Here is a 26,096-nt window from a genome sequence, read left to right on the forward strand (position 1 = left end):
GTTCTTTATATTTAATATGTAGACAGCCATCATGAAGACAAATCAATTTTACTATGTATATTCTCAATGATTAACTTTTCTTTAGGTTCTGTTTTGCATCGATGGAAGAGTCAGTGGTTTGTTTTAGATAAATTGGGTGATTTGAGATATTTTGAGACACCTGATCACCCTGTAGCAGAAGAAAGATTAGTTGTTAGAGCTGTTGTTAGACAAATTAGAACTGGTGCTGAAGTGAGTACTATTATTGCTTTAGACTTGAATAACACACTAGTATTTCAAAGTCTATTTTACATGTTTTTCTTTGATAACATGGATTAAGTTGTCTGAAATATTTGATTTACCATCTTAAAGAGTTCAATTTCAACTATCCTTATCACTTTTCAGTATTCAAACCAGAAGTCCAGTTCTTCTACAATAGAAATTTACTGTGCTATTTCAGCTGTTGCCCCTTACATATGTTAGCCTTCTCATATACAGCTATTCTGGCATAATGACACTCTTGGTGATAACTGCTCAAATGTGTAAATGTTAAGAAAGAATAAAAGTGGCAAAGTTGTAAGAGGATTGAACTTTGAACAAATTTTAATTCTCAAAATTGGTATGGATAGCTGAATTTGAACTTTGACAGCTGGTATAGCCCATTTAGATTCAGATAACTGTAACATTAAGATTCACTTTCAAGGAACTCTAGCTCGTTTAATATTATTTTTTCAAAAGTATTCATGGGTTTCCTAGGAAAATCCTTATATTAACATGTTATATTTACAGTGTGGAAGTGTATCATTACCTGATAATCTATCTAAAGCTAGTGTAATGATATTAGATATGAATAATGGTAGTCACATGACATTGTGTGCTGAAACACCCGATGATATGAAGTAAGATGATTTTAATAAATTCTAGTTGGCTTAATTAAGTTAGACTCTTTTCTATATGCCTTTATAGTACCAAATCACAAATGTTTGACTGGATTGAATAAAATTTGAATTGATTTTGTAGCAAAAGAATCATAATCTCATGCAATTGTTTTCAATTGCTAGTGTTTTGGTCCAAAATGTCTGTTCATCTGTTCCAAAGATCATAATTGGTATCGTGATATATGAGCGTTATTTTTCATATTAAAAGAAATTTTTTGCCAAAGGTAACCACCTTTTATTCTTATAGAGCATGGCACATAGCATTAGATGAAGCAAGAACAGCATATGGTCCATCTCCTCAACAAAGTGTACATGCTGTAGGAAATGCAACTATAATTAACCGACCACTGACTTCAACAACTGTTATTTCTGGACCTGGTGTTTATGGTGGTTATGGTGGTTATAGTGGTTGTTATTCTGGTTATCCTGGACGTGTTTTAACTACACCAGGTGTCACTGTGATACCGGCTCAACCATCTGGTTAGTTCCTACTAGTTGTTATAACTCCCATTTTCTCCAAGAACGCTTTTCAGAAACTCTCCTTCTTTTGCATCGAAGGAGAGGTTAGGGGGTAAGTATGAATCAGTGATGGAGATTCCCAAGTGTTAACACCAGTGTTGACTCAGACTTATTGACTTGAGCTTCGGATAAACACTGTCCACAAACACTTGATGTCAGCATCTGGGATGCTGTGTGGGGTGTGGGATGACCTCTCGCTCTTTATGTTCTAGTTGAAATTTGTTCAAGTAATTTAAGACGATATGCATGATTATGCCTTTTGGTCTTGGTCTTATTTGGTTTATTTGTTTGATGTGGCACATTTTTGTATCAAACATTAAACATGATTGAAACCATTTTAGTGAAAGAGATAGTAAAACTTATTGTATAATATTTAATTTCAGTTACATGCATACCAGGAGGGACTACAGTAGTTAATGCAGCACCACAACAAGTGGTATACATGAATAGATCACCTTATTATAGTAGAGGATTGTTTGGTCCTTACTTGTGGTAAAATACAGAATATGTTGCTTGAAGGTTGATGGCCAAATAGCCACTTTGTAGTGCAGTGTCTTTTTTAACTGTTGAAATTGTAACAGCAAAATGTTTTATTAATATATATACTTTTATAAATGCAATAGAATTTGTTTTATATCAAAAGCTCCTAACTATGAAAATGCTTTTATTTGCTTCAAATTTGTACTTGCATTTAGAAAATTACCTGAGTTTAATAGCTTATTATAGTAAGGTATAGGGTATAAACATCACTGTAAAACTGAATACTTCCTCATGCTAGGGGCATATGAACAGACAAGGTTTATAACATCAAAGCAGTTTGATATCTGTCAGCGATTGTTTCATCATCGGAAATTGTTTTCTTATTATGTCTGCATTTACGACGCGAAAAGTCTCCACACATTCAATCAGGCGTTTAATTTTTATTTACAATTTTCCTATCTATTCTTCGTCTTTCTTTATTGTTTGATCAAAATATAAATCGGCGAAGCAAGCAGTTTGTTAGTAACAGCTGCAATTTTTAATTCAATCAAATGATCATCACATGATTATCGAAATAGTGGAAAACAAACGACTGAATAATTTTTGTCACCTTGTGTATCTTCAGCCGTTCAGTGAAACTCTTTACAAGACTCTTAGTAGGTAACAAAAATTTGTGACGAGGACCGTTTGTGTGCCCCCAGCATTTCAGGTAATTATAGCAATTGAAAAGTCTCACTGTTGCCTTGAAATCATGAACTGAGCCTTTTAACTTCAGTTGTGAACCAAAACTGTAAAATTATTATTTTTTAAAACTTAATGCTTCATTATAAGACTTTTGGTGAGTATCTACTTATTGTTAGGTTAAGTTTACATGTGGGCAGTTTTGGCCACTTCTAAAGTCATTTGACCCCTTATAATGTGATAATGTTTTTAATGTCTTCTTTTTTGAAATATTTTAAATAGTGCTTTTTATCTGTGATTCTACATTCCGTTATAAAATATTTTTTATCTTTGCATAATTATTCACAAATTAATGATTCTTTTGATTGAAATTTGAATATTAAATAATAGTTTCATATATATATATTTTTGTTTTATGTAGGGGTGTTGAAGTCCCTCCTTTTTCATGTGGCCTTGATAACTTATGCTCCAGAACCTTCAATTCTCCTATAAAGTTAGCCTTCCAAAGCAAGGTGACATACGCTCACCAGTAGCTTTGATTGCAAGTACAAATCATTGTTTGTAGCCTGCAGAGTGAACACAAGCCAAGTGTGAACAGACGGACAGATGACAATAAGTTTAGATACTACGTGTGTTCATATTAAAATCAAAAGAATCCATAAAGAATTGTTGTTTAGTGGGCAAAATTGTACTATACGGCTAATAGAGTAAATACTCTAAATTGAAAATTTCAGTGAAAAATTATCAGATCATCACCAAAAGCAATATTGATCATCTTCATACTGACATTGACCCACAAAATAAAAATCAAAAGAATCCATAAAGAATTGTAGCCTGTAAAGTTAGCACAAGCCAAATATGAATGGACGGACTGACAGACTTTTACAATATATGTCCATACTATTTGTGTGGGCGTGTAAAAAACTACGTATGATTCCTACATGGAAATAACACACACTAACATAGTTCACAATCATTTAGAATCTCTATATCGACTTGACAAAGCCCAAGAATCATATTTAAAGCTTTTGAATGCAATTTGAAGGCTTAGTTGACATATTATAGTGATATAAAAGTTCAACTGTTCTTGTGTGTTATTTCCATGTCAGAACCATACATAGTTTCGTATGCCATTTCTCCATGACATTACACAGTTTGAAAGTTGGTAACCCCTTCAAAATGAATGAATGGAGTTTGACGTCTTACATTAACCCTTTCAAAGAGATGTTCATATATACATGACATTAGAATTTTGCTAATGTTGAGTAGGATTCTAACCTGTGGCACCTAATTCCGAGTGTGATCTGTATGGATATCTTATTTTTTCTTAATATGAAACTACAATTTGGTTGTTAAAAAATAAGTGTTTGTTGATGTCACTAAACACGAAATATGCTTATATCACATAAGGCCCCTTGCTATTAGGGACGTCATCAAACACATGTTGGAATTGCAGGAACCACAGATGTCTGACTGAAAATTGGAATGGTGCAAATTGATGATACGGTACATAAAGAATTTAGAAAAACCTCATGACAATCCCTTTAAAGAATATATTGTGGATTATTTTGATGCAATTCTAGAACAATATGACATCAGCTTTGCAATCCCCTGCAATCAACATTCTCATATGGCACTTCTAAATGTGTTGTGTACCAACCCATAAGGTGAAAATAACATACCGGTAACAATTTTAATTGTTGTATAAAGATGCCATATATAAATTTTAATCTTAAAAGTCATACAAGAATCTTCAAATGAGTTCTATTTGCTGGTAAAAACATTTATTTATCAAAAATGATCATTTGTTACGTTTACAGTTTATACAATTTCTACAAACTTCATACAGAATTAACATTTTACAGGCCTTCATCTCCATAAAACTACTTTGTATTTCTTTTGGAAGACCTGTGCTTAGTATGTTTAAATGAAATATTATGGTTATTCATTTTGAATAGAGCACCCATCTGATTACAGTCACTAAATTCCTGTAGAATGTTATATTCAAGAGTTCAAACATTAGCTAAAATAACTTCATGCCACAGTTCCACTGGTACCAGGTGAGGACTGTGCATTGAGAGCTACTTGCTGTTTCATATTCTGATATTCCACAAATACATGCATAGTTTTCTGATTAAACGCTACATATCTATCTGCACACATTGAAATACAGTCATTTTCTCTGTTAGAAACACTGTTTCTACTCATGTTATATACACAACGATCAAAACACTGTTCTGTTAACTGATTATACAGCAACAGAAAGTCACGCATATTTCGTGTATTATCATTCATATTTCTTTATCTTCTTTCATTCAATCTGAATAACAAAGTAAGATTATGTAACATTCACGCTCTGTAAAACCCAAACAATATTTTAAATGTAAATGATCAATTCATGTTTTACAAGATTAATAGGGGAAAGACAATAATAATAATGAGATCTTCCTTCTGACTACACTGAGCTCATAACAGAAATTTTTCTGTCATTATTTCAGAAATATTCAAAATATATATGCCATTTGTCTTTGAATCCATACAATCAAAGAATTATAATTATCCTACATTTCTACCTACAAAAATGACAGACTTCAATGTGATTCTGTAGTGAGTTAAGTGCTTATTAGCCAAGGGAAAGAGGGCTTTTCAGTGCCACTGCAACCACAACACGAGTGATAAAAACATATCAGACTTAGCAAGCATTTAATTAACATCACCACTACATTGGTCTTGAAATATGAAGAGCAGAACAATGTGTTTTGAGGAATTTATTTGATATAACTAATGAAATCTGCCTAGGATCAGATAATTAATTTTTTCGGAGAACTAATAAATGCCGACATTACCCACACAATTATCCGAGAGTTGCTTTTTAATACACAGCTAATCTACCACTGTTTTTCTTTATAACCTAACTTGCAGATACGATTTAATTGAATTTAAAAACTCAAGTTATTGATTTTATATACCTTTAAACTGTCAAAAACCCGAAAACTCTTCTAAGTGTCGTAATCTAAACTGATTTAAGAGGTGTCGGAAACACCACTATCGACTGAATGATGTATTGTTTATCAATCATATCATTACTCGTGTTAAACTTGGTTTGTTGTTTTGTAATTAAATTTTTTTTTAAAACCGTGTTTTGTAGAATCATTACAAATGTAAATTGAATCCATTTTATACTGAAAATCTGTGAAATAAGAATGACCACAACAATCTGACACACTTCTTGATTTAACTGATTTGGAAAGTTTTTAACACATTCAATAAGTGTGGTCTGTAATAACAGACTCCCCCAGCAAGTGCGAGTTATTCAGGTCCGCGTTTGATAAGCGAATACGACAACTTTAATGACGTAGGCAGTGTCAATTTCCGGATTAAGGATTAAGGAGTTACTAAATAAACTTTAACTTCTCTGGTTTTCTTACAATATTCTGGTAACAATAGTTTACTTTTCGAATGTTTTCTGTACTGTAAATATACGCTGTAGTTCAAGACCACTTTGGATTTGATGTATAAGTTACTAGACTCTATAAATCTTTAGCCAACTCGGTCAAAACTAAAAAAGGGACAACATTGACATTGTTAACCCAAATCCAAATGTCAACATTGAACATTCCAAATATTGGGAAGATTGAACTAATTGTAGTTAGACTGCATCCATTTCCAATTCTTAATTTGCAGTCAATTTGATCAAATGTTGAATTGTTACTGTTCACAATGATAGACCAACCCTCGTTTAGTTGGTTACCGGTACTGAACAACTAAATTAAATAAATTGTACCTAAACCTAACCTAAGTTCCTCTGCTTTTTTACTTTAACTACATGTAGACCATAAACAAATAGTTTTGTTACTCATTGGACAATATTTATTACAATTAGAAATTATCATTAGAGAAATTATCATTGATAATACGTCAATTTGCCATCATAATTTTGAAATTGGTTCCATTGAATGAAGAAGTTATGTCATGTGTTTATGGTATTTCACCCAGAAAACAGATTTTACACTGCCCTTTTAGATATATTTAGAATTGAAACTTACATCGCACAGGTACATAAAATTCTCAAAGGTGATATGTGTCTACTGTTTATTCTTGATCAACACTTTCGTTCATAATTTGGTGATGTTATGTCTATTAGCCTATTTATAGGTTAGTTTTTGTAAAATTTGATTTACAGAGTGTGAAGACTGCAGGCTTACTAATATCTAATAAATGTGATTTGGTACTGTAGTTAATTTGATTTTATAAGCTTAGATATTATTTTTCAGATGGCATATTGATTGGATCAAAGAAACCTTTTACATACTTTATTTAAAACATTAAACCACCCAATATGACCATGGGGGATAAATCATTATATGCTAAATTGATAGTGGATGTGGTGATTGGTCCTATACTGGAAAAGGTAAATATGTTAATATTATCAATCAATATACATTGATGACAATAGATCCAGACCTTAGCTATATCAAATATAAATTTACATATCAATGAGCTTGGTATGACTCATAACTTAGATTTTTTCATTCTGAAATGTGATAGTGATTTCACAACTAATTTGAGATCTTGGGATTTTTTGACTGACTGTATTATAGTATATCTTATCTTGTTATTTTTAGTTGGAGAAAAAGGATATATCTGCTGCCAATACATTGAAATCTGCTTTTGCAAAGGTGAGCTTGCTTATCTCTATTGAATGTATCAATGGTTCAACTCAAGCTTTAATTGTATTGAATTCATCACTTTCTATTTCTATTACCTCATTTGCAATTGTTTATGGCTTCTTTTGTATGCCACTCATAGTAAGTGGAGGGAATATCCTTAGATGCCTCGAAGTAGGGCTATTTGTATTTGAGGGTATATGTTATATTTTGTTGTGTTTTGCAATTACGTTGGTTTTCCATTACATTAAACATACCAATCATATTGAACATTTTCTTTTTAAAGGCTGAGGGATCATTACCTGGTTTAACATTTGATTTTTTACGTGAATTATTAAGAAAAGGTGATATAAGTGATAAAATTGATGTTTGTGAAACTTTATTAAGACTGGGTGGTCAATTAGATACTGATGGTATGTTGAAATTCCTTTCTAAAAATTATATTTTGTCTTATGATTATGGATTCAACATGTGTTATAGTCCATTGCAAAGATAATTTGCTATAGAAGTATTAGAATAGAAAGCTTACAGGTTCAATGATGTTCTTTGGGTTTGTTAAGTATATAAATCTTGACGTAGAAAAAGAGTCAAGTCGTTCAGATGGGACAATAAACAAGGCCCCACGTACTACAGGTCAAAATGCCATGATGGTTAGAAATTGAAAAGGAGTTGTCCTGGCAACATTTACCTGATTTCAGACTTCATGATTTTGCGTGTTCTCATCAGCCCAAACAGGTGCAGAAAAGTAGGACATAAAACTTTATTTCCTTTGTAAAAAGTATTTTTGAACTTTTGTACCTCAAAACCCCAAAACCCTTGCATCCTCCAGTCTGTTATCATATTATTTGATTCACAAATCAAATTAGAGTATTTAAAGATCTCACAGCTTTTGAGTTTGTACTTTTCAATAGTTAAGTGACATAACCTTCTCTATTTCCCAGTTTAAAATTCAGTTTTTTTTTTTCAGACTTCCGCATTCCTCGTCAAGAATCCAGATTTCAGGAATTAAATTCATGTTCTAATGAATTAAAACATGTATTAAGTAAAATACCAGATCAGATTTATGATAGAAAACAGTTTCTAGAAACTATCAAGTAAGCTATTATTTATGTTTTCATGGTGTCTTTGGTTCTACTTATCGGGAACCATGGTGGCTCAGTGAGTTAGATGGCTGCCTCGCTAACCTGAAGGTCCAGGGATCAATCCCGGCATAGGTTGTTATTATACCTTCAGATTTTTCAACGGGGTTCCCCCCTGTCAGTGATTCAAGTAAGAGGGGCTGGCATGGAAAAAGCGTCTAGTCGCTCGGATTGGACAATAAAACGAGGCCCTTATGCTACAGGCTGTGCACGTTAAAGATCCCTCGACAGATGGAAAAAGAGCACGCTCATTCCACCCTGCAAGGCATAGCCCGTCTTCATTAGCCCACATGGTGCAGAAAAGTAGGATGTAAAACTCCATTCATTTCATTTCATTTCGTTTGGTTCTACTTATCAAAGACAGTTGATCTGAAGAGAAACAATGCCATCAGTATCAGCATAACTCCTTCCAAGTCAGCCTATGAACTTTTTATATTGTTCATATATAAAACAATATTAAATCCTGAAGGTAATTTGTTGTAAATTTCAGAGAAATAGCTAATTCTATAAAGAAACTACTGGATGCTGTTAATAAAGTTATTGCTGAAGTCCCCAATTCAGATAATGGCAGCAAACAGGTAATACAATTCTTTAATTGTATTATTATCTTGAGAGGACAAATCTTTCAAAAATAATGGAAACAGTAGTCAAAGGATTTTACATTTGATCTGATATGAGCTTAGGGAATTGGACAGTCCAATTACCAATTCTGTTGAAACCACTTTGCTAATGGGTTTTCTACACATCCTCTCATTTAAAGAGTTCACTGGTAAGCATTGCTGCCCACCAAATTTAGTGTATTTGTAATCAAAACCATATTTGTTGGGATGTAAATTGATTTGATGTAAACAAGAGATTTTATTTATATTGTAGATTCTGGAAGAAAGAAAAAGAGAATTTGTGAGATATTCTAAAAAGTTTAGCAATACTTTAAAAGAATATTTTAGAGACACAAATCAGTAAGTTTATATTTCTCACTTTCAATGGTTATTAGATTATATTTATTTTGATACTCCTATATTATCACGAGGCCTATGGATGTTATTTGTTGACTGTAATTGTAACTAGTGTGCCAAATAATACAGATGAATATACTAAATATCTAGTAACATGTATGTGGACTCTCTAAAAGAACTGCTGACAAACCCATTTGCATATTATAAGTAGTTCTACCTGTGTTGACTCTTATAAGGATGCTACCCTTGCAAATCTAGTTTGGGCATGGCACCAGGTGGTCTAAAAAGTGGCACTATTCACAGTTTTTCACTGCAATAGTCATATATAAAATCAACAATATGTAATGAAATGAGATAAATGCAACTAGATAAGTAAGAAAATATTGCCCATACTATCTTTACATGTTTATATTATTTTGGCAAATGTAGATATGAAAATTGAATGTTTATCTGATTATCACTGGAAAATAAACACAGCTCATTTTAAATGAGCTTGAAAACTTAAAACTTTCTATAATCATGTACATGTCTTTTATAATTACAGGAATCAGAATGTATTTATGAGTGCCAACTACTTGGTGTTTCAAACTAATGTTATATTAAAAGCTGTAAAACAGGAGTGTTGTTAGAAACAATAATAACCAGCAGGAAGGTTGATATTACACAACAGTTAATAAACAGTAGGGGTCTGGTAATTCTTGTGTTCATTGCAATAATATAAATAGATTTAAATATCTTTAATTAGTATTAGATTGTTATAGGAATACTACCTCTTGGAATAAACAAAAACATTGATGAATATATATTATATATAAGACTATTGGCCAAGTTGGAGAATTTAAATTTTATGTTCATTCTAAGAGGTGAAATTCATTTAAAGAGCTTGTCAGAAATCAGCCAACATTTTACCTATCTACCATTTAAAGTTGAAGGGTTTTTGGTCCTCTTTTCTTCCATAGTTCACTAAATCTTGTAATTTGTATAAAGCCAGGTATGCAAAATGCAAACAGGAGCAGAGAAGTTCTTTTTGAATAAAGTAATAATTTATAATTCTGTATAGTTTCACATACTATTTATTCTACCTCAAAATAATATAGTATGTTATGAATATGTCATCTTCTCAATAATCTTTTGTCATTTTAATTGTACCAGTAGGTCACGAGGCAAATCAGTCGGATGGCTTTGTACATATTTGTTGGCTGATTAAACAATAGGATTACTTACAAGGTTTTGACCTTTCTACTTTAATTGTTGTATGTTTGTCTGAATTAAAACTACAGTCCTATCATCTTCTCTTGAAATGAAAGGTTCTATGGAAAATTTAGAACTATCACTATTTTTTGAAACAATTAGAAATTGATCTGTTCTGTGTCAATAAGATTTCTATATAAGAAACCAGTTACTATGTAATATAAATAAAAAATATCCCCATTGACATAACTGTTCCGAAATTCTTTGTAAATTATGTATAGCAGGCATTGTAATCCATTCTGACAAGCTCTAATTAGGATATAACTAAACCACCATCATACATTTTAATATAGAGTTGCAAATCAAGTTCACACTTGTGTTGAAAACCACTTAAGAATTTGTTTAACAATATATTTCAATATGCTAAAAATAGACCTCATTACCATATGCTGTTAAAACAATGCTTTGCAATAGGCTAATTAATCTTGAAAACTCTGTAGCCTAGAATTATGTATATTTTTTACTGACAATCTGCTGGTAAATTTATTTTTGTATGTTTATTTCAACTATTCCACTTATTATTCATTCCTAACCAATGTATCATCATTATAATACTATGTATTCTATTATTTATCAGAAGAACTGATAAAGAGACTATGAACAGGGGGATGTATATATCAGAAAACGAAAATAACATGTATGTGATTGATCACAGAACATCTTTCGGAAAAGTCTCAGTTAGCCCTTTAAAGTTATGGTTTCAATGCTTTCAAATTCCTTACATTCACTGGTACCAGGTTGATAACATTGACATATATTGAAGTTATTTTCTCATTGGGAAACACCTGTGTCTGTGGTATAAGTTTCTTTTTGTTTGTTGCCAGTATAAAGTGTTTCTTGTATAGCCTTTAGAAATGTCTACTTACAAATCTAAATAGCCTTGTTGCTTCTGTATATTTAATATGGTTGTGATTTAAATATCCAAAATTATTATATTAGAGATAATCATCTTGAGTATTTGATTTACTAGTTGGTTGAGACTACACATAAATGTGTCCCTTTTCAGAATTGAACTCTTCAACTAATAGACTAAATAATAAGATGATTTTTCACTCTTAGGGCGTTTTTATGCTGCAGACAAATGAAAGTTGATGTAGAATTTAAATGTAGATCTTTATGCTGATGTGAAAATGCTGCACAAATTACTACTAAGCATCCTGTATTGAAACATTACTTACTACACATTATGTGTAGACCCCCTATTTGCCTCAGCAGAAGTAAACCGATACAAGATGAAATACTAGGTCTCGAAGATACTATACACATGCAAGAATTCATTTGTCTGTAGCATAAATACGCCTACTCAACTTAAATAGTTTCATATCACTATAGAAACCAGAGATTTATTTTTATAAATTAAGATTTTTTATATGAAATATTGTAAATAGTCATCTACTGAAGTTTGTTTAAATTATATAGAGGGTTTGATAAATAATTTAATTAAATGGACATTCCGCTTTTTTGTGTAAGTTGAAAAATAATTTTTTGCTTAAATTTGTGAAAAGTCTAAAGAGAAAGTTTTAACTACAGGATTCCAGATGCTAATTTTAAACACCAAAAATATTTAAAAACATTACATAATTTTTTTAAGTTTATGATTTTTGGAAGCTGTTTGAAAACTGTAGATTTGAGTAAAATAAACGCCTAATGGTAGAGAAATATGTCTCTTATGTATTCTAAAAGGTTTCAACTTATATGAAGCCACTATAAAAACCATTCCAATAATTAGGTCGACTACTAAATTAACAATTATAATTAACCCTTTTAAAACAAATTCAGTTTGATCAAGTAGATACATAAATATAAATAGCATACTTTAGAAATGCTTCGGCTATAATGATAATGAAAACTTTGTACAAAAAAGTGGAATGCCCCTTTAAAACTAAGTCTCATTATGTGTTGGTACAGACTATTCTCCCAAAACTAGCTGTTTTCAATCATTTTAAATGGTGTACATTAATATAGTTCATTTTATTATTAATATTATTTATATTCTATTTAAATAAAGAGTGTAAATAATTCTGTCTTGTTACTGAGTATTTTCTTACAACAGGCTGTAATACGTCCTACAAAATGCCTGATATTTGTAGAGCAAAGTTTTAAATTACCCCGAAAGAAAGGAAAATATTTTTCTATATCTCCAATCAATATGTTATAGAAATAACAGATAAAAGATCAAAAATATCAAATTTACAAGATCATTAAGACAAACAAATTTATTATAAAAAATATCACAGTTGATATACTAAATACAATTCTCAACAAATATAAAATTTAATATTTTAACAACCAATAAATTCATTTTAATACAAAAATAAACTGTTACACCTTATGAACTATTGGCTGATATAGGAAACATTAAAGTAAGCAGGGTTCAATTTAAGTGGTATTGCATCGAAGTTTTCAATTTTTCGAAATGACCCCTTTTAGCGACCCAATATTTCCTTTGAATTGTTGCTGAATTTTGAAGAAATGCGAATCAAAATTTAACTTGATTAGCCAAAACTAAACTTTAGTGTCATTCATATTGAACCCTGCAACTAAGATATATTTCAATGATGTATGAATATTTGATTTAACATAATTTCAACTGATCGCATCACATATGTTGGAAATGGTGAAAACTAATATGGATGAAATTTATCCATTTCAAACAGGAAATCATTAAATGTTACTGGTATGGAATGCTTTAAACCCCACAGTCGACATTGCACATTTGACACTTACTTCTTGTGCATCTGTTCTTTTCCAAAAAACTTTTGAATTAAATCAGCCACAGTATATCACACTTTTACCCATTACCTTTATCTACCCTAATCAAACAGTCAAGATTTCCTTAAGAACCTCTGATAAATATAGAACTATTTACATTTATAGAAAATTATTTTGAAATTCTCAATGTGAACATACTGAACAACACAAATCAATACCACAATTTTTAAAAATTCTTTTATAATATTTAGTAATTAAAATTTATTTTTAGAATTAAAAACATAAAATTGGCACTGAGCTTGGTTAAAATTCATCATTTCAAAGAAAATAAGACTAAACATTAAAAGTTGTAAAAATAATTGGATGGAAAAGGAATCTAGCATACTTAATTTCTGTTTAAAGATTTCTTAATATTTTTTGTACCTTAATTTGTGTACAATGATATGTAACGTAATGCACTTTGGAATGTTAAATATTAATTAAATATTGAGATATTTACACTATGTACAGATAATATAACATAATTTAGGCACTTGTTTTAGAAGATTTTCTGTGTTTTTCTTCCCATTCTTTCTGTCTTTGTTTTTCTTTATCTTTTTCTTTCTCCACTTGCTGTAAAATAAAGATATTTTCAATGCATTCACTTACTCATGAGCTTGGGCTTTTCTGTATAGAACTCTGGAATCTGTATAAAAAGGCTATACAATTTCTTTGCTCAACCTTTAGCACACAGGCTTAGGTTTCCTGTCAAATCTGAACAACTAGAGGCTTTCTCCATGTCAGCTCCTCTGACAAGGATCACTGGGATAGGGGAAACTGAGATTAAAAGTCAAAATCTTGATCTATTTTGTGTTTACACCCTTAACTTTCAGGTTAGGGATGGAGAACCTGATTGAAAAATCTGAAGGTATTATAGTGACCTATGCCAAAATCAAATCCTGGACAAACCTCCCTCCACTAAGAGAGATAAAACCAACATATTCTTGTTGAAGAAAGTCATTTTATGAAATAAAGCACTCTTCAATGAGGTCTTTAAAGTTAGCTTTGGACTAACTTTCAAGGCAAAGAATTCCCCCCCTTATTTTCTGCTATTTTCTTTCAAGACTTACTGTTTCTTTCATTTTCTTGACTAAATAATCAACTTGACTCATTAAAGTTTCTATTTTCTTTTCACTGCTATCTTCTTCATGTTGTAAACTTAAAGCACGATTTAATGGGAAAAAATCCAAGGAATTATTACAGCGCTGAAATATAAATTATATTTATATTATAACTTACACTTAAAAAAAATACTAATTTATTTATAATTAATACCAATGCATATATAAAAGAGAAGCCTGAATTGAAGTATTTTTGCTTCGTTTGAACTGAGTGCTTTTTTTGAACAGTCACCAAGATTTTTCCAGATTTACTCGTGAGTACCAATGGGTGTGCAGTATAAGCATAATTATTCAGTACTATTATCTTGTACCAGTAACTAATACTAAAGTCTTTTTGTGTCATAACAGTATTCATTATGCCGTGAAAATAATTATCTGTGAATATTAAGCATTATTGAAATATTCTTACCATTTTGTGAACATATAGTTCTAAAGCAGAATAATCATTTGGTCTAGTCTCATCTAAATAGATGAAGAAAAACAAGTAGGCCCATTGATTGTGTTCTTTCTTTACATGATGTGAAAAACCCTATCAATAAAGAAATAGAAATATTATTATGGAACTGTTGATAGTGAAGGATATAACAAACATTACTATGACATGAACATGGAGCAAAATGGTTGCTTTAACTGGTTAAGGTGTTCGATAGCTATATAATATTTTCATACCAATTTGAAGAAATAAAAGTTTAAATGCATTCATAAATAGGGCTTATAGACTAACAGAAAAGAAAACTATATCAAATTAGGATTAAAAAAATAAAAAAATAACAAAATATATTACCAAAGCTTGTCTTTCAAAATCATAATTTTCTCTACTACATATAAAACAATTGGATTTCATATCATTATCAATTTGCCACTGAAAAAAACCCGAAAAAATAGTTAGATACAACACATGTTTCTGTATATCTGAACAAACTGTACAACCAACCAGAAATGATATGGAGTTTTATATCCTAATTTTCTACACCTGTTTGGATGAACAGTGCAAGGTACAATAAAAGAAATTTGCCAGGACATTTACACCAGCCAACTCTTTCTAGATATCGGATTGTTGAGATTATTTTAAGTGTACAGTCTGTAGAACAGAGGTTTATTGTCCAATCTGAATGATAAATTCATTTTTGTCAGCTCCTCCAAACTGCATCACTGACAGGGGAAAACTGGGTTAAAAATCTGATTTAACAATGGGCCTTCATAGGTTACCAAAGTGGAAGTACTCCATATCAATATTTATAATTAACTTTTTTTTTGGACTAACCTTAGAATCTCTCAATTCAGAGAATGTGTCGACAATGATACCAAAGATTATGTTGAGACCAATGGTAGTAATTATTATAAAGAATGTCACATCATATACAGCTACTTCTATTGTTCTAGGAAACGATGCTCCTGATAACTGACCTTCTAATGTCTACAATAATAACATAAACACAGACATAACTTATTAAACAAAAAAAGAAACATAAAACATGTTTTATACTTAGAGCTAACAATATTCTCAATAAACTATCAGTCCTATTTGTAGGCGATGGTTCTTGAGGAAGTTATGATATTTTCCATTCTGATCCATCCTGATTTACATGGGTCGACAGAAACAATGACAAAATGTGAGTTATTATCATACCAGTCTGAGATTCTATTGATGGAAAACAAACAATACTTACATTGTACATGCCATCTGATAAACCATGGTGAATAACAGTTATAAAACATTCAATCATAGTGTTACACTGTCTACCATCATTACTGTCTAATACATCTCGGAAAAACGCAAATGCAGCCAGAGCATAGATATAAATTATAGCCAAACCCAGCAGACCAACCAATATCAATGATAACCCTACAATTACAATATAGGTAGTTATTAAAGGGATTGTTAAGAGATTTTCTAGTCTACATGTATAACAGCCATTTTTGACTTCTATTTGCATCATTCTAATTTTCCATTGATGTTAGTGATTCTGGTAATTCTAAAGCTTTATATGATGTCACTATCACAAAGCTGTTTATATATTACAACCAGCTTTTGAGTTTAAAATGCTAAATTTTATTGAAATTATGAGAACCACAGCCACTTGTTCAATAATGAACTATTATCAAACAAAAAAGATCAGATTGCAGTTTATAGTTGGTGAAATTATTCATTGGAGAGTCATTCTTAAGTAGACCACAACAAATGTGATAAGATACTTACCATTTCTAGTTACAGCTTGAATGACACGTTTTAACAGTTGATTTAACATTGCCATATGTAATAGGTGGAAGGCAAAGAAATAACCATGAAATATAGTCCCAAGTATTGAGAAGAGCAGGAATACCTACAATACAACAAAAAGGCATATTCTTCACTTTCTATTAGTATTTCTTACTGTATGTATTAAAATATTGAAATTAAAATATCTTTTAAATATTTCAGTATCTGATGAAATATCTCAATTGATAGCTCTGTATGTGATAATATATCTCTGTATGTGATAATATATCTCTGTATGTGATAAAATATCTCAATCAATATCTCTAAACTAAATATTTATTATTTATTTATTAATATTTCTCTATGTGATAAATTATCTCTGTATTTGAAATATATTTCAATATATTGTGTCAAATTATCTCAATCAATATCTCTGTAGGTGATAAAATATATCTGTATGTGATAATATATCTCTGTATGTGATAAAATATCACTGTATTTGATAATATATCTCACCAGATAATAAAATGTGAGGAAACTAAACAATCGAGCTTGAAGATGATTTGTTTTAATTTCTTCTTCATTTTCTTCTTTATTTTTCTTACCAATACCTCTACAATATAACATATACAGTTTCTATTAATATTTTTCAGAAACAGGATATAGTTTTTGTTTTCCAGCTGATAGATCTTAATTTCATTTGGTAGCAAAACTAATGGAAATGAAATGGAATTTTACGTCCTGCGTGTCTAATGAGGTCCGGAAATGCCATGCAGTGTGCAAATTTTCCCAGGGTTTTATATTGTCCCGTCCAAAAGACTAGACGCTTTTTTTCCATGTCAGTGTTCTGCCTTGCAACACTGACAAGAGGAAACCAGGTTCAGAAGGTATTATCTAAAAAAATTGCTGGGAATGAACCCTGGACCACAGACAGACGGCAGTGATGTTGAATGAGGTTTATATTATATGTGTAAAATTTATTCAGGAACAAAATTGCCAGTGGGGAAATTAAATAATCAATATAGAGTTAAAAATGTCACTTACCGTCTTTTAAAGAAATTTTTAATTTCTACCCATGTTGGTATAGATGGACGGTTTGATAAGAAGTAGGTTATTATCATTAAGAAGGTTAATAAATTATGGATACCACCCAATATATATGTAGCTTCAAAAGCAAAAGGATAATTGGATGTATCTGGTACAGTACTGAAATGAATAAAAATATGAAAATGAATGAAAAAAATTGATCTCCATTGTAGGTGATTTGGCCATTTAGATTTAAATATTAAAAAAGCTTAGTCATATCTTAGTTTGTCGCCTGTTGACTTCTAGGCAAATAGTTTCAACACTACTAAAGGTAAGAAAAAGTTCGAAAGCGTTTCTATAACTTGGCCTGAGTAGACGTTCAACATCTATCACAAAAATATGAACTCTCTTACAACCTACAGTTGAACTTCAGACCTTAAGGTAAGTTAGTAATTGCATCCTGGTTCAGCAAACACAAAAATCAACTAATTCTACATCAAAATACATTTTATACCAACTTACCTAGTTGTTGAACCATCTGCTTTCCATGTAATTAAAATCATTAAAGCTATAATGACTGATAGAAATAATACACTAACATTCAACACTGGCCTACAAAATAATAACAATTATTACAGTTACAGCTTTCAAATGGATTTTTGTTAAAAATAAGAATAAAAAATTGATCAAATAAAGAGTTGGTTTTGCAACAAATTTTTTTTATATGTAATGCTCAACCTTTGCTGCGCTGTTAATGATATTTATCTTTGCAATAGTGAAATTGTAAATCACTAAGTTTAAGTGAATTGCAAGAACAACAGACGTCTGAGAATTTAAATAATGCAAATTGATGTTAAAATTGTTCCAAATACATATAAATATAGAAAACCTCTTTACAATCTCTTTAATACTGAGTATTCACATTTGTACAATTTCTTTGAGAGAAGCACACAACTTTTTGACTTTTAAACAGAGCCTGTACTTAGTTTAAAGTATTTCTTACCAGGTTTTAACAAGTAATCTAGCTAATGGTATAGAATGTATTTTTCTTTGGTATCGTATATCAGCTATAATATCAGAAGACCAGTCCATAAAATCACGTAATTTATTACTAGGACTAGATCTATCAACTTCATATTTAAATTTATCTTTAATTTCTTCACGCAGTACATTCTGAAAATATAAACATAGTAGTAGGTAACTGCTGTCCTGGTAAACTTTACCTCTTTGCACACTGAATGGTGTTACACGTCCTCATAAGCCTAAACACAAGAAAAGTAGAACTAAAAACTCCATTTCATTCATTTCTACTTGATAAGTTACCTTGTACATCTTTTGAACTTTTTAAATTCTAAAATATTTAGTCAGACAGTCATTGGATTGTCATCTGCTAGGCAATTAGGTCCACATTTTTGAAACTTCCAGGTAAAGAAAAATTCTAACACCATGGCCAGCACTTTTGAGAGTTGTCCTTGTGTCAACTTACATCACCTATAACCAAGCAAAACTTACTTTATCTTTAACTTGGAAATGCATTTTTTGTAGAACATCATCCTTTATGATTTCTATTGACAATGTATTACAACTGAAATATTCCCAAGCTTCTGTTATTTCTGGATTTTTACATATTTCTGAAATTAAATTTTAACATTAGATTCTCTCTGAGCTTAAATACAAGGGAGCTATGAAATAGCTAGAATGGTGTCAAAATAACCATGCAAATCACTTAATACTAGTACAACTATTGAGTATTGCCAATCATGTGATGATTTGATACATATAGCAATAAAAGAGATATGCTGTTTTAGATTGCACTAATTGTGGACAGACATTAAGATGAAAATATATGCCAATAGTTTGTAATTTTTATGTAAAGAAAGCAGTAATGGAATGCCATGTTGTTTTTTGATTAAGAATTACTTACTTGATAGAGTTTCTTCACCATGCAAATCTATCATTCTACACAATATATGATGAAAGGCAAAACCTACTTTCCTGGTTAGGTTAGGTAGATTATAATTATCAGTATGTGTCTGAAAAAACAAAATTGCAAATTTTTAAAGAGACAAGTTGGCCATTTTTATGGACTGATTTGAGTCTTGAATTTATGCAAATAGTTTTCAGAAGTACAAGAAATATACAAAAATTGAATAAATCCTTCAAAAATATCTTAAATTAGGAATTACACTTTTTATTTCTATATATGTCTTGTCTATATATTGCAGAGTCTCAAGAAAAGACAAGTTATTATTTCAACTTTAGATAATTCTAGGCACACATGGATTTGAAGGTTCAAATTCCGAATTTACTATAGCCTAAATTCTGACATGAACTAACGAATGTCCTTGGCTGAGCCCAGATTTCGCAAAAAAATCTGAGAGGTATATATGTTACTGAGCAGTCTCTTTATAATAGAATACACAGCAACAAATGTTAATTATTTGATAAATAATGATAAGAAAACTCTAGGTTTGTGTTAAGATATGATAGCATCAACACATTACATCATCAGTACATAAAATAACATAACCTAACCAAGCTCTCTCTTTTATCTAGTTTGATAAAAATGCATCAAGGGAAGTACAGCAAGCATGTGTTATAACAGTTATCCTTTTATCCCAATATAAACGCAATATGAAAAGCATTCAAAAAGGTTAGATAGCAAAACCAATACATTCCATAACCTTTCTTTTTAACTTTAAAACAGTTTATCAAGCATTTAAAAACAAACAAATAATACATTCCAATTCAATTCTTCTTTTTTAACCTTTGTAACAGTTTATAAAAATATATTGAGCATTCAAAAAGGTTAGATAGCAAACAAATAATACATTCCAAAACCATTCTTGTAACCTTTAACTTTTGTAACAGTTTATCAACATATAGAGCATAAAAAAAGGTTAGATAACATAAAATAGATTCTGAAACCATTCATTCTATTTAACCTTTGTAACAGTTTACCAACATTTAAAAGGTTAGACAGCAAAACAATAATACTTTCCAAAACAATTATTTAAACCTTTAACCTTTGTAATAGTTTATGAATATTAAATTGATACAAGCACATGCATATATAACAGGCAGCAAGCATTGTATCATTACTATACCTGATTTTCTTGTTCATTATGTCTGGATGTCCTGTCGTTTAATTCCTATAATAGTGTATACATATTGAAGAACACAATAGGGTTAAGGAAAAGGATTAAAGTGAATTAAAATAATATGAGTAAAGGTAAATTTTAAGCCATTTTGAGATATCAAAATCAGATATCAGCAAAATCAAATGAGATATAGTAGGTGTGTTTCCAAAATTTTTGAAGCAGACTTAAAATTGAATTTCATGGTCAAATGTTTTGTAAAAAATTTCATGAGGGAGCAAAAGCTTCTGAAAATGGCTTAAGACATCTTTTATGTGAAGAAAAAAATAAATGAACTCAAACTTTGTATAGTGACACTCAATTAGAATAGGAATCTTCTACATGAAATTTAGTGGTTAAATATATACATGTATGAATTTAATTTACATGTAAATATCATATGTAATTATAATATTTACATGTATATTAATGGTACATAAGATAATGAAACACACTGATCCTATGATAAACATAACTGATGTTCTGAAAAGACTACAAATAATTCTTCTATTTGGTATCTTAGCACATGACAGTGGTGGTGCTCGATTGGAGAGTTCTAAACAGGTTCTGTCTGTTTCAATTCTATCCCTAATTGAACTGTATGAAAATGAATATGTCACATTCAAAATGTTCCCATCTATCTCTTTTTCCGCCATTTTGAATTCTGACTTCACCTTCTAATTTTTCGGCACAAGTGGAAAGCGTCCTGAACTCTGCACCAACCTATTTCATTGAAAGTTCTGTTGATTCCATAAATCCTGAACTTGCAGAACTCACCATTCGAGCGGCCCCAGCAGGACAAACATAGTTTAGAATAGATGGGTTATTACTGGGATTAAAGACACTCTAGATATAGGTAACTCATTTCTACTTACAAGAATATCATTATACGCCTTCACCATAACAGCTGATAATGCATCTGTATCAAGGTATTCAAATATTTCCTATAAAAATAAACAATATTCAATTTATTCATGCATCTTACTGGACTAATGACAGTATATGACTAGCTGATATGCACATCTTAAGAAAGAAGCAACATCGATACTATTCCACCCCAATAGTGGCTACAGTTTACTGTCTTCACACATTCACCAGTAAATGGAATTTACAGTAATTTTAATATGAATTAGAATATCAGCCTCAAAAGAGTATTTTGGTAGAAAATTCTAGGATGGAAGTGTGCTTTTTTATTCAATCCAAGTTCACAAAACTGTATAAGTTTATCCATGAAAAGTCATACTAAGACAATCTATACACTTTTAAAGTTAAGTCAACTACCAAAAATATCTGCAAATTTTGATTTACTAAACTATTAAGAGAGGCTTAATATCATTATTTGTTTATGGTAACAGTTGGGGAAAAATTTAACTATTGACTATCATTCTATTTAGTCAAATAAACAATGGCTCAACTAGTTAGTAACACTAATACCAGAAATTTATTCATTCCTTGGTGTGTCTAAACTTCACAGTCCGACAAAACTAGCAAATAAACCCTATTCTTTGTTGGAAAAATCACTTCTAGTTGAAAACAGCACAATAAGCATAACATAACATAACATATAATATTTGATGAGGCATTTAATTAATTTGATGTCATACTTTAACATATTGTCAGATAATTATTTTGGACCTGAAATTGTCTCAGTTTGAAAATATTTTAAAACAATACCAAACTTCTGAAAGTATAGAATCAGACTTGGCATGGCTGCAATCAAACTAACTACATGAAAAGTGAGCAATTAAAGATCTTTCTAACATCAGACAATCACAGAATTAAAAAAAGGATAGTGCATGCACAACAATCAGTTAGAGAGAAGGGTTAATCAGACCAGAAAATCATCCAGGGTTAATGTTAATAAACAGATCAGAAGAGAAGAAGTTAACTGGACACCATCACAAGAAGTATGATAAATATATCACCCCTAAAACCCAGCACAGTTGATATTAGGTACATTTGTTAAATTTAGATATTGGGTTACCATCAAAACAGAACAAAATGGACATAGAGGTTTGGTCAAAATGGACCCATATTAGTCAAAAGGGACCATAATCCATAATATCACAATGAACCATATCAAAGATGAGTTAGCGGTAAGATATTGAAAAAATTTACCGAACATGTATCTGGTGTTGCCTTCATACTAGATTTCTACAAAGGATTGGGAAGAAACAAAAAAAAAAACTAAAATATTAGTAAAATAGTAAAACTGGAAAAAGGACTAAAAAAAATCTAAAAATACTAAATATATTCTACATCACCCAAATATTGACTATAATGTTTAATGTTAAAGCATCTTTGTTTACAAAAACAGGAATGGCTCTCTAGCATTTGGCATGGCACTAGATTTAAGTCTAGCTCAACAATTGCTTTTTAGCTTCTTTTTTGCTTTCACATTTATTGGAAAGCTTTCAATGTGCTTCTAAATTTTGAAATACATATAGATCTTTCTATTTAAAAACTAAATTAGACTGAAGATTTTTTTAGAAGAAAAATTATAAATTAATAAAAACAAGAAAATTTGAAAAATACTAGAAAGAAATATAGAAAAGACATCATTCTTAAGAAAAGAATCTGTGTATAATACCTGAACTAATGACAGTGCATTATCATCATCTACAGCTGATGGTGGATTTTCTTCTGTTAATACTCGAATCAACATAGCTATTGACTTCTTTAATGTTTGAACCTACAAATAATTTATATAAACTTCATTTATGCATAAATCATTCATAAGCTTGAAGCCCATTCTCATTATCTTTAATGATCTAGCCGTGAATGGACACCTTAAATCTGAGAAATGTCTGTCAATGACAAAAATTTAGCTAAGGAACATCTAGTTGACAGATCTTTTTTATCTTTGTGAAATAAGATTTCTTTACCGCTTTACTGCTAAGTGAAATCAAACATTCATTGCCGGTTTTTCCAAAAGCTAGAAACACACCCGTTTTCTGCTATCTGCAGACAATGTGTTGAAAGTAGGAGTTTATTTTTTCTAGGGCTCATAATATAGAAAACTATAACAAACCTCTTCAGCATCACAGCCTTTATAGATCTCTGATCTTAATATATGGTTAATATAATCACATATTTTATAGTCAAATACCACCGTTTGATTGGCAAAATTACCCTGTAATAATCAAAATAAAACAGTTACCACAGCGATCAATATCCTTAAATCATATTCAGCAAGGACTTTCATATATGTTAAAGTGTTGGAAATTTACATGACATTTGCTTGGTCCAATCTCTCCCCAATATTCCTGTTGATCTGACTGGAAATGGGTGCAGATATTCTGATCAATAATCTGATGACCCAGGACTGGCTGGTAGAAAGGTTCATCGTGGACCTAAGTTGTTATCCTTGTAAAAATTTTCTTTTCATTGTAATTCATGAATGATCCGCGCTGGATATTGGACTCATTTCATGTTTTTATACTTCCTTGGTATTGTGGACTTGAGCTCGCGATTTGGATAAATATACAATGGTATACTGACAAAACTAAAGGGTACTCTACTTACCGAAGTATATTCAACTAGGGTATCAAATAAAGCTGTGATCAATGATATTGTATTATTATTTACACTGGAATATAGTATACTTAAAAACTTAGTGGTTTCTGCTACTAAATTGACTGATTTAATATTATCAGGCTGTTCTCTTAGATAATTCTGAAATAAAGAACATTTTTTTTTTTTTTAAACAATATTTATTCAAGAATTACAAATATTACAATATACATATAGATAAACATATGGTTTTGGAAACAAGCTTTAAAGCTTATATAAATCTATTACCATAAAGAACAGTTGTCAAGTATGTACATTTTATACAATACAATCTGCTCATCAATGAAAATACTGTACATCATACATAATATCTGTAAGTTATGTACATAAAGGCATAGATAAAGAAATACAAGACTCATTAACTAAACATTTCACATTCTCCAACATGGCAGAGTTATGAAGAGAAAAAAAAAGTATAAGAAGAGCAACAATACTTTCTATGTAAACTATGTAAGATAGTGTACATACCTGAATACCCTTGTGTTGATTATCACACATTAACCCTAAAACTTTTAATACTAATTCTATATAACCATCATCTTTAAAATCTAAATCATCTGTCATAGCCACTGCATAATTAGTTAACTCAGCTATTTCTTCTTCATCTAATTGCTAAATAATATACATAAATACAAAATAATTAGTTAACTCAGCTATTTCTTCTTCATCTAATTGCTCAAGAATATACATAAATACAAAATAATTAGTTAACTCTTCTTTATCTAATTGCATATAAATAAATACAAAATAATTAGTTAACTCAGCTATTTCTTCTTCATATAATTGCTAAATAATATACATAAATACAAAATAATTAGTTAACTCTTCTTTATCTAATTGCATATACATAAATACAAAATAATTAGTTAACTCAGCTATTTCTTCTTCATCAAATTGCTAAAGAATGTACATAAATACAAAATTATCAGTTAACTCAGCTATTTCTTCTTCATATAATTGCTAAATAATATACACAAATACAAAATAATTAGTTAACCCTTCTTTATCTAATTGCATATACATAAATACAAAATAATTAGTTAACTCAACTATTTCTTCTTCATATAATTGCTAAATAATATACATAAATACAAAATAATTAGTTAACTCTTCTTTATCTAATTGCATATACATAAATACAAAATAATTAGTTAACTAAGCTATTTCTTCTTCATATAATTGCTAAATAATATACATAAATACAAAATAATTAGTTAACTAAGCTATCTCTTCTTCATCTAATTGCTAAATAATATACATAAATACAAAATAATTAGTTAACTCTTCTTTATCTAATTGCATATACATAAATACAAAATAATTAGTTAACTAAGCTATTTCTTCTTCATATAATTGCTAAATAATATACATAAATACAAAATAATTAGTTAACTAAGCTATTTCTTCTTCATCTAATTGCTAAATAATATACATAAATACAAAATAATTAGTTAACTAAGCTATTTCTTCTTCATATAATTGCTAAATAATATACATAAATACAAAATAATTAGTTAACTAAGCTATTTCTTCTTCATCTAATTGCTAAATAATATACATAAATACAAAATAATTAGTTAACTAAGCTATTTCTTCTTCATCTAATTGCTAAATAATATACATAAATACAAAATAATTAGTTAACTAAGCTATTTCTTCTTCATCTAATTGCTAAATA

General features: G+C 30.1%; 4 protein-coding genes across 4 annotated transcripts in view; 2 read left to right on the forward strand and 2 right to left on the reverse strand.

Annotated features, from left to right (window-relative positions):
* The window catches only part of LOTGIDRAFT_236386 (hypothetical protein), a gene marked incomplete at both ends in the record, with an annotated part of 4,936 nt that extends 1,806 nt beyond the window's left edge, over positions 1–3,130 (forward strand). Inside the window, 5 exons of the mRNA XM_009067205.1 lie at positions 86–231; positions 769–878; positions 1,165–1,397; positions 1,820–1,928; positions 3,019–3,130. Of these exons, the coding sequence (XP_009065453.1) occupies positions 86–231; positions 769–878; positions 1,165–1,397; positions 1,820–1,928; positions 3,019–3,130 (710 nt within the window). The remainder of the gene's footprint in view (positions 1–85; positions 232–768; positions 879–1,164; positions 1,398–1,819; positions 1,929–3,018) is intronic.
* Positions 3,131–4,356: 1,226 nt separating this feature from the next.
* Positions 4,357–5,852, reverse strand: LOTGIDRAFT_196897 (hypothetical protein). Its single transcript, XM_009067206.1, has 2 exons — positions 5,567–5,852; positions 4,357–4,917 (listed from the first exon to the last, which is right to left on the reverse strand). Exon 2 carries the CDS (start codon positions 4,890–4,892, stop codon positions 4,632–4,634), a length of 261 nt encoding a protein of 86 aa, XP_009065454.1. The 5' UTR covers positions 4,893–4,917; positions 5,567–5,852; the 3' UTR covers positions 4,357–4,631.
* A 1,084-nt stretch (positions 5,853–6,936) lies between these two features.
* Positions 6,937–9,988, forward strand: LOTGIDRAFT_168922 (hypothetical protein; the record flags this gene model as incomplete). The annotated part of the gene is made up of 7 exons (XM_009067207.1): positions 6,937–7,008; positions 7,223–7,276; positions 7,551–7,677; positions 8,232–8,358; positions 8,894–8,981; positions 9,277–9,362; positions 9,904–9,988. 7 exons carry the CDS (start codon positions 6,937–6,939, stop codon positions 9,986–9,988), a joined length of 639 nt encoding a protein of 212 aa, XP_009065455.1.
* Positions 9,989–12,805: 2,817 nt separating this feature from the next.
* The window catches only part of LOTGIDRAFT_236387 (hypothetical protein), a gene marked incomplete at its 5' end in the record, with an annotated part of 51,734 nt that continues 38,443 nt past the window's right edge, over positions 12,806–26,096 (reverse strand). Inside the window, 20 exons of the mRNA XM_009067208.1 lie at positions 12,806–13,934; positions 14,432–14,566; positions 14,892–15,011; positions 15,267–15,344; positions 15,747–15,899; positions 16,153–16,328; positions 16,683–16,806; positions 17,199–17,295; positions 17,727–17,888; positions 18,231–18,320; positions 18,712–18,881; positions 19,221–19,339; positions 19,633–19,741; positions 20,816–20,860; positions 21,623–21,691; positions 21,721–21,789; positions 23,436–23,537; positions 23,877–23,978; positions 24,371–24,520; positions 25,052–25,204. Of these exons, the coding sequence (XP_009065456.1) occupies positions 13,848–13,934; positions 14,432–14,566; positions 14,892–15,011; positions 15,267–15,344; positions 15,747–15,899; positions 16,153–16,328; positions 16,683–16,806; positions 17,199–17,295; positions 17,727–17,888; positions 18,231–18,320; positions 18,712–18,881; positions 19,221–19,339; positions 19,633–19,741; positions 20,816–20,860; positions 21,623–21,691; positions 21,721–21,789; positions 23,436–23,537; positions 23,877–23,978; positions 24,371–24,520; positions 25,052–25,204 (2,310 nt within the window). The 3' untranslated portion in view covers positions 12,806–13,847. The remainder of the gene's footprint in view (positions 13,935–14,431; positions 14,567–14,891; positions 15,012–15,266; positions 15,345–15,746; positions 15,900–16,152; positions 16,329–16,682; positions 16,807–17,198; positions 17,296–17,726; positions 17,889–18,230; positions 18,321–18,711; positions 18,882–19,220; positions 19,340–19,632; positions 19,742–20,815; positions 20,861–21,622; positions 21,692–21,720; positions 21,790–23,435; positions 23,538–23,876; positions 23,979–24,370; positions 24,521–25,051; positions 25,205–26,096) is intronic.

This window comes from Lottia gigantea, assembly GCF_000327385.1.
Source record: "Lottia gigantea unplaced genomic scaffold LOTGIsca_80, whole genome shotgun sequence".
Taxonomy (NCBI): Eukaryota; Metazoa; Mollusca; class Gastropoda; family Lottiidae; genus Lottia; species Lottia gigantea.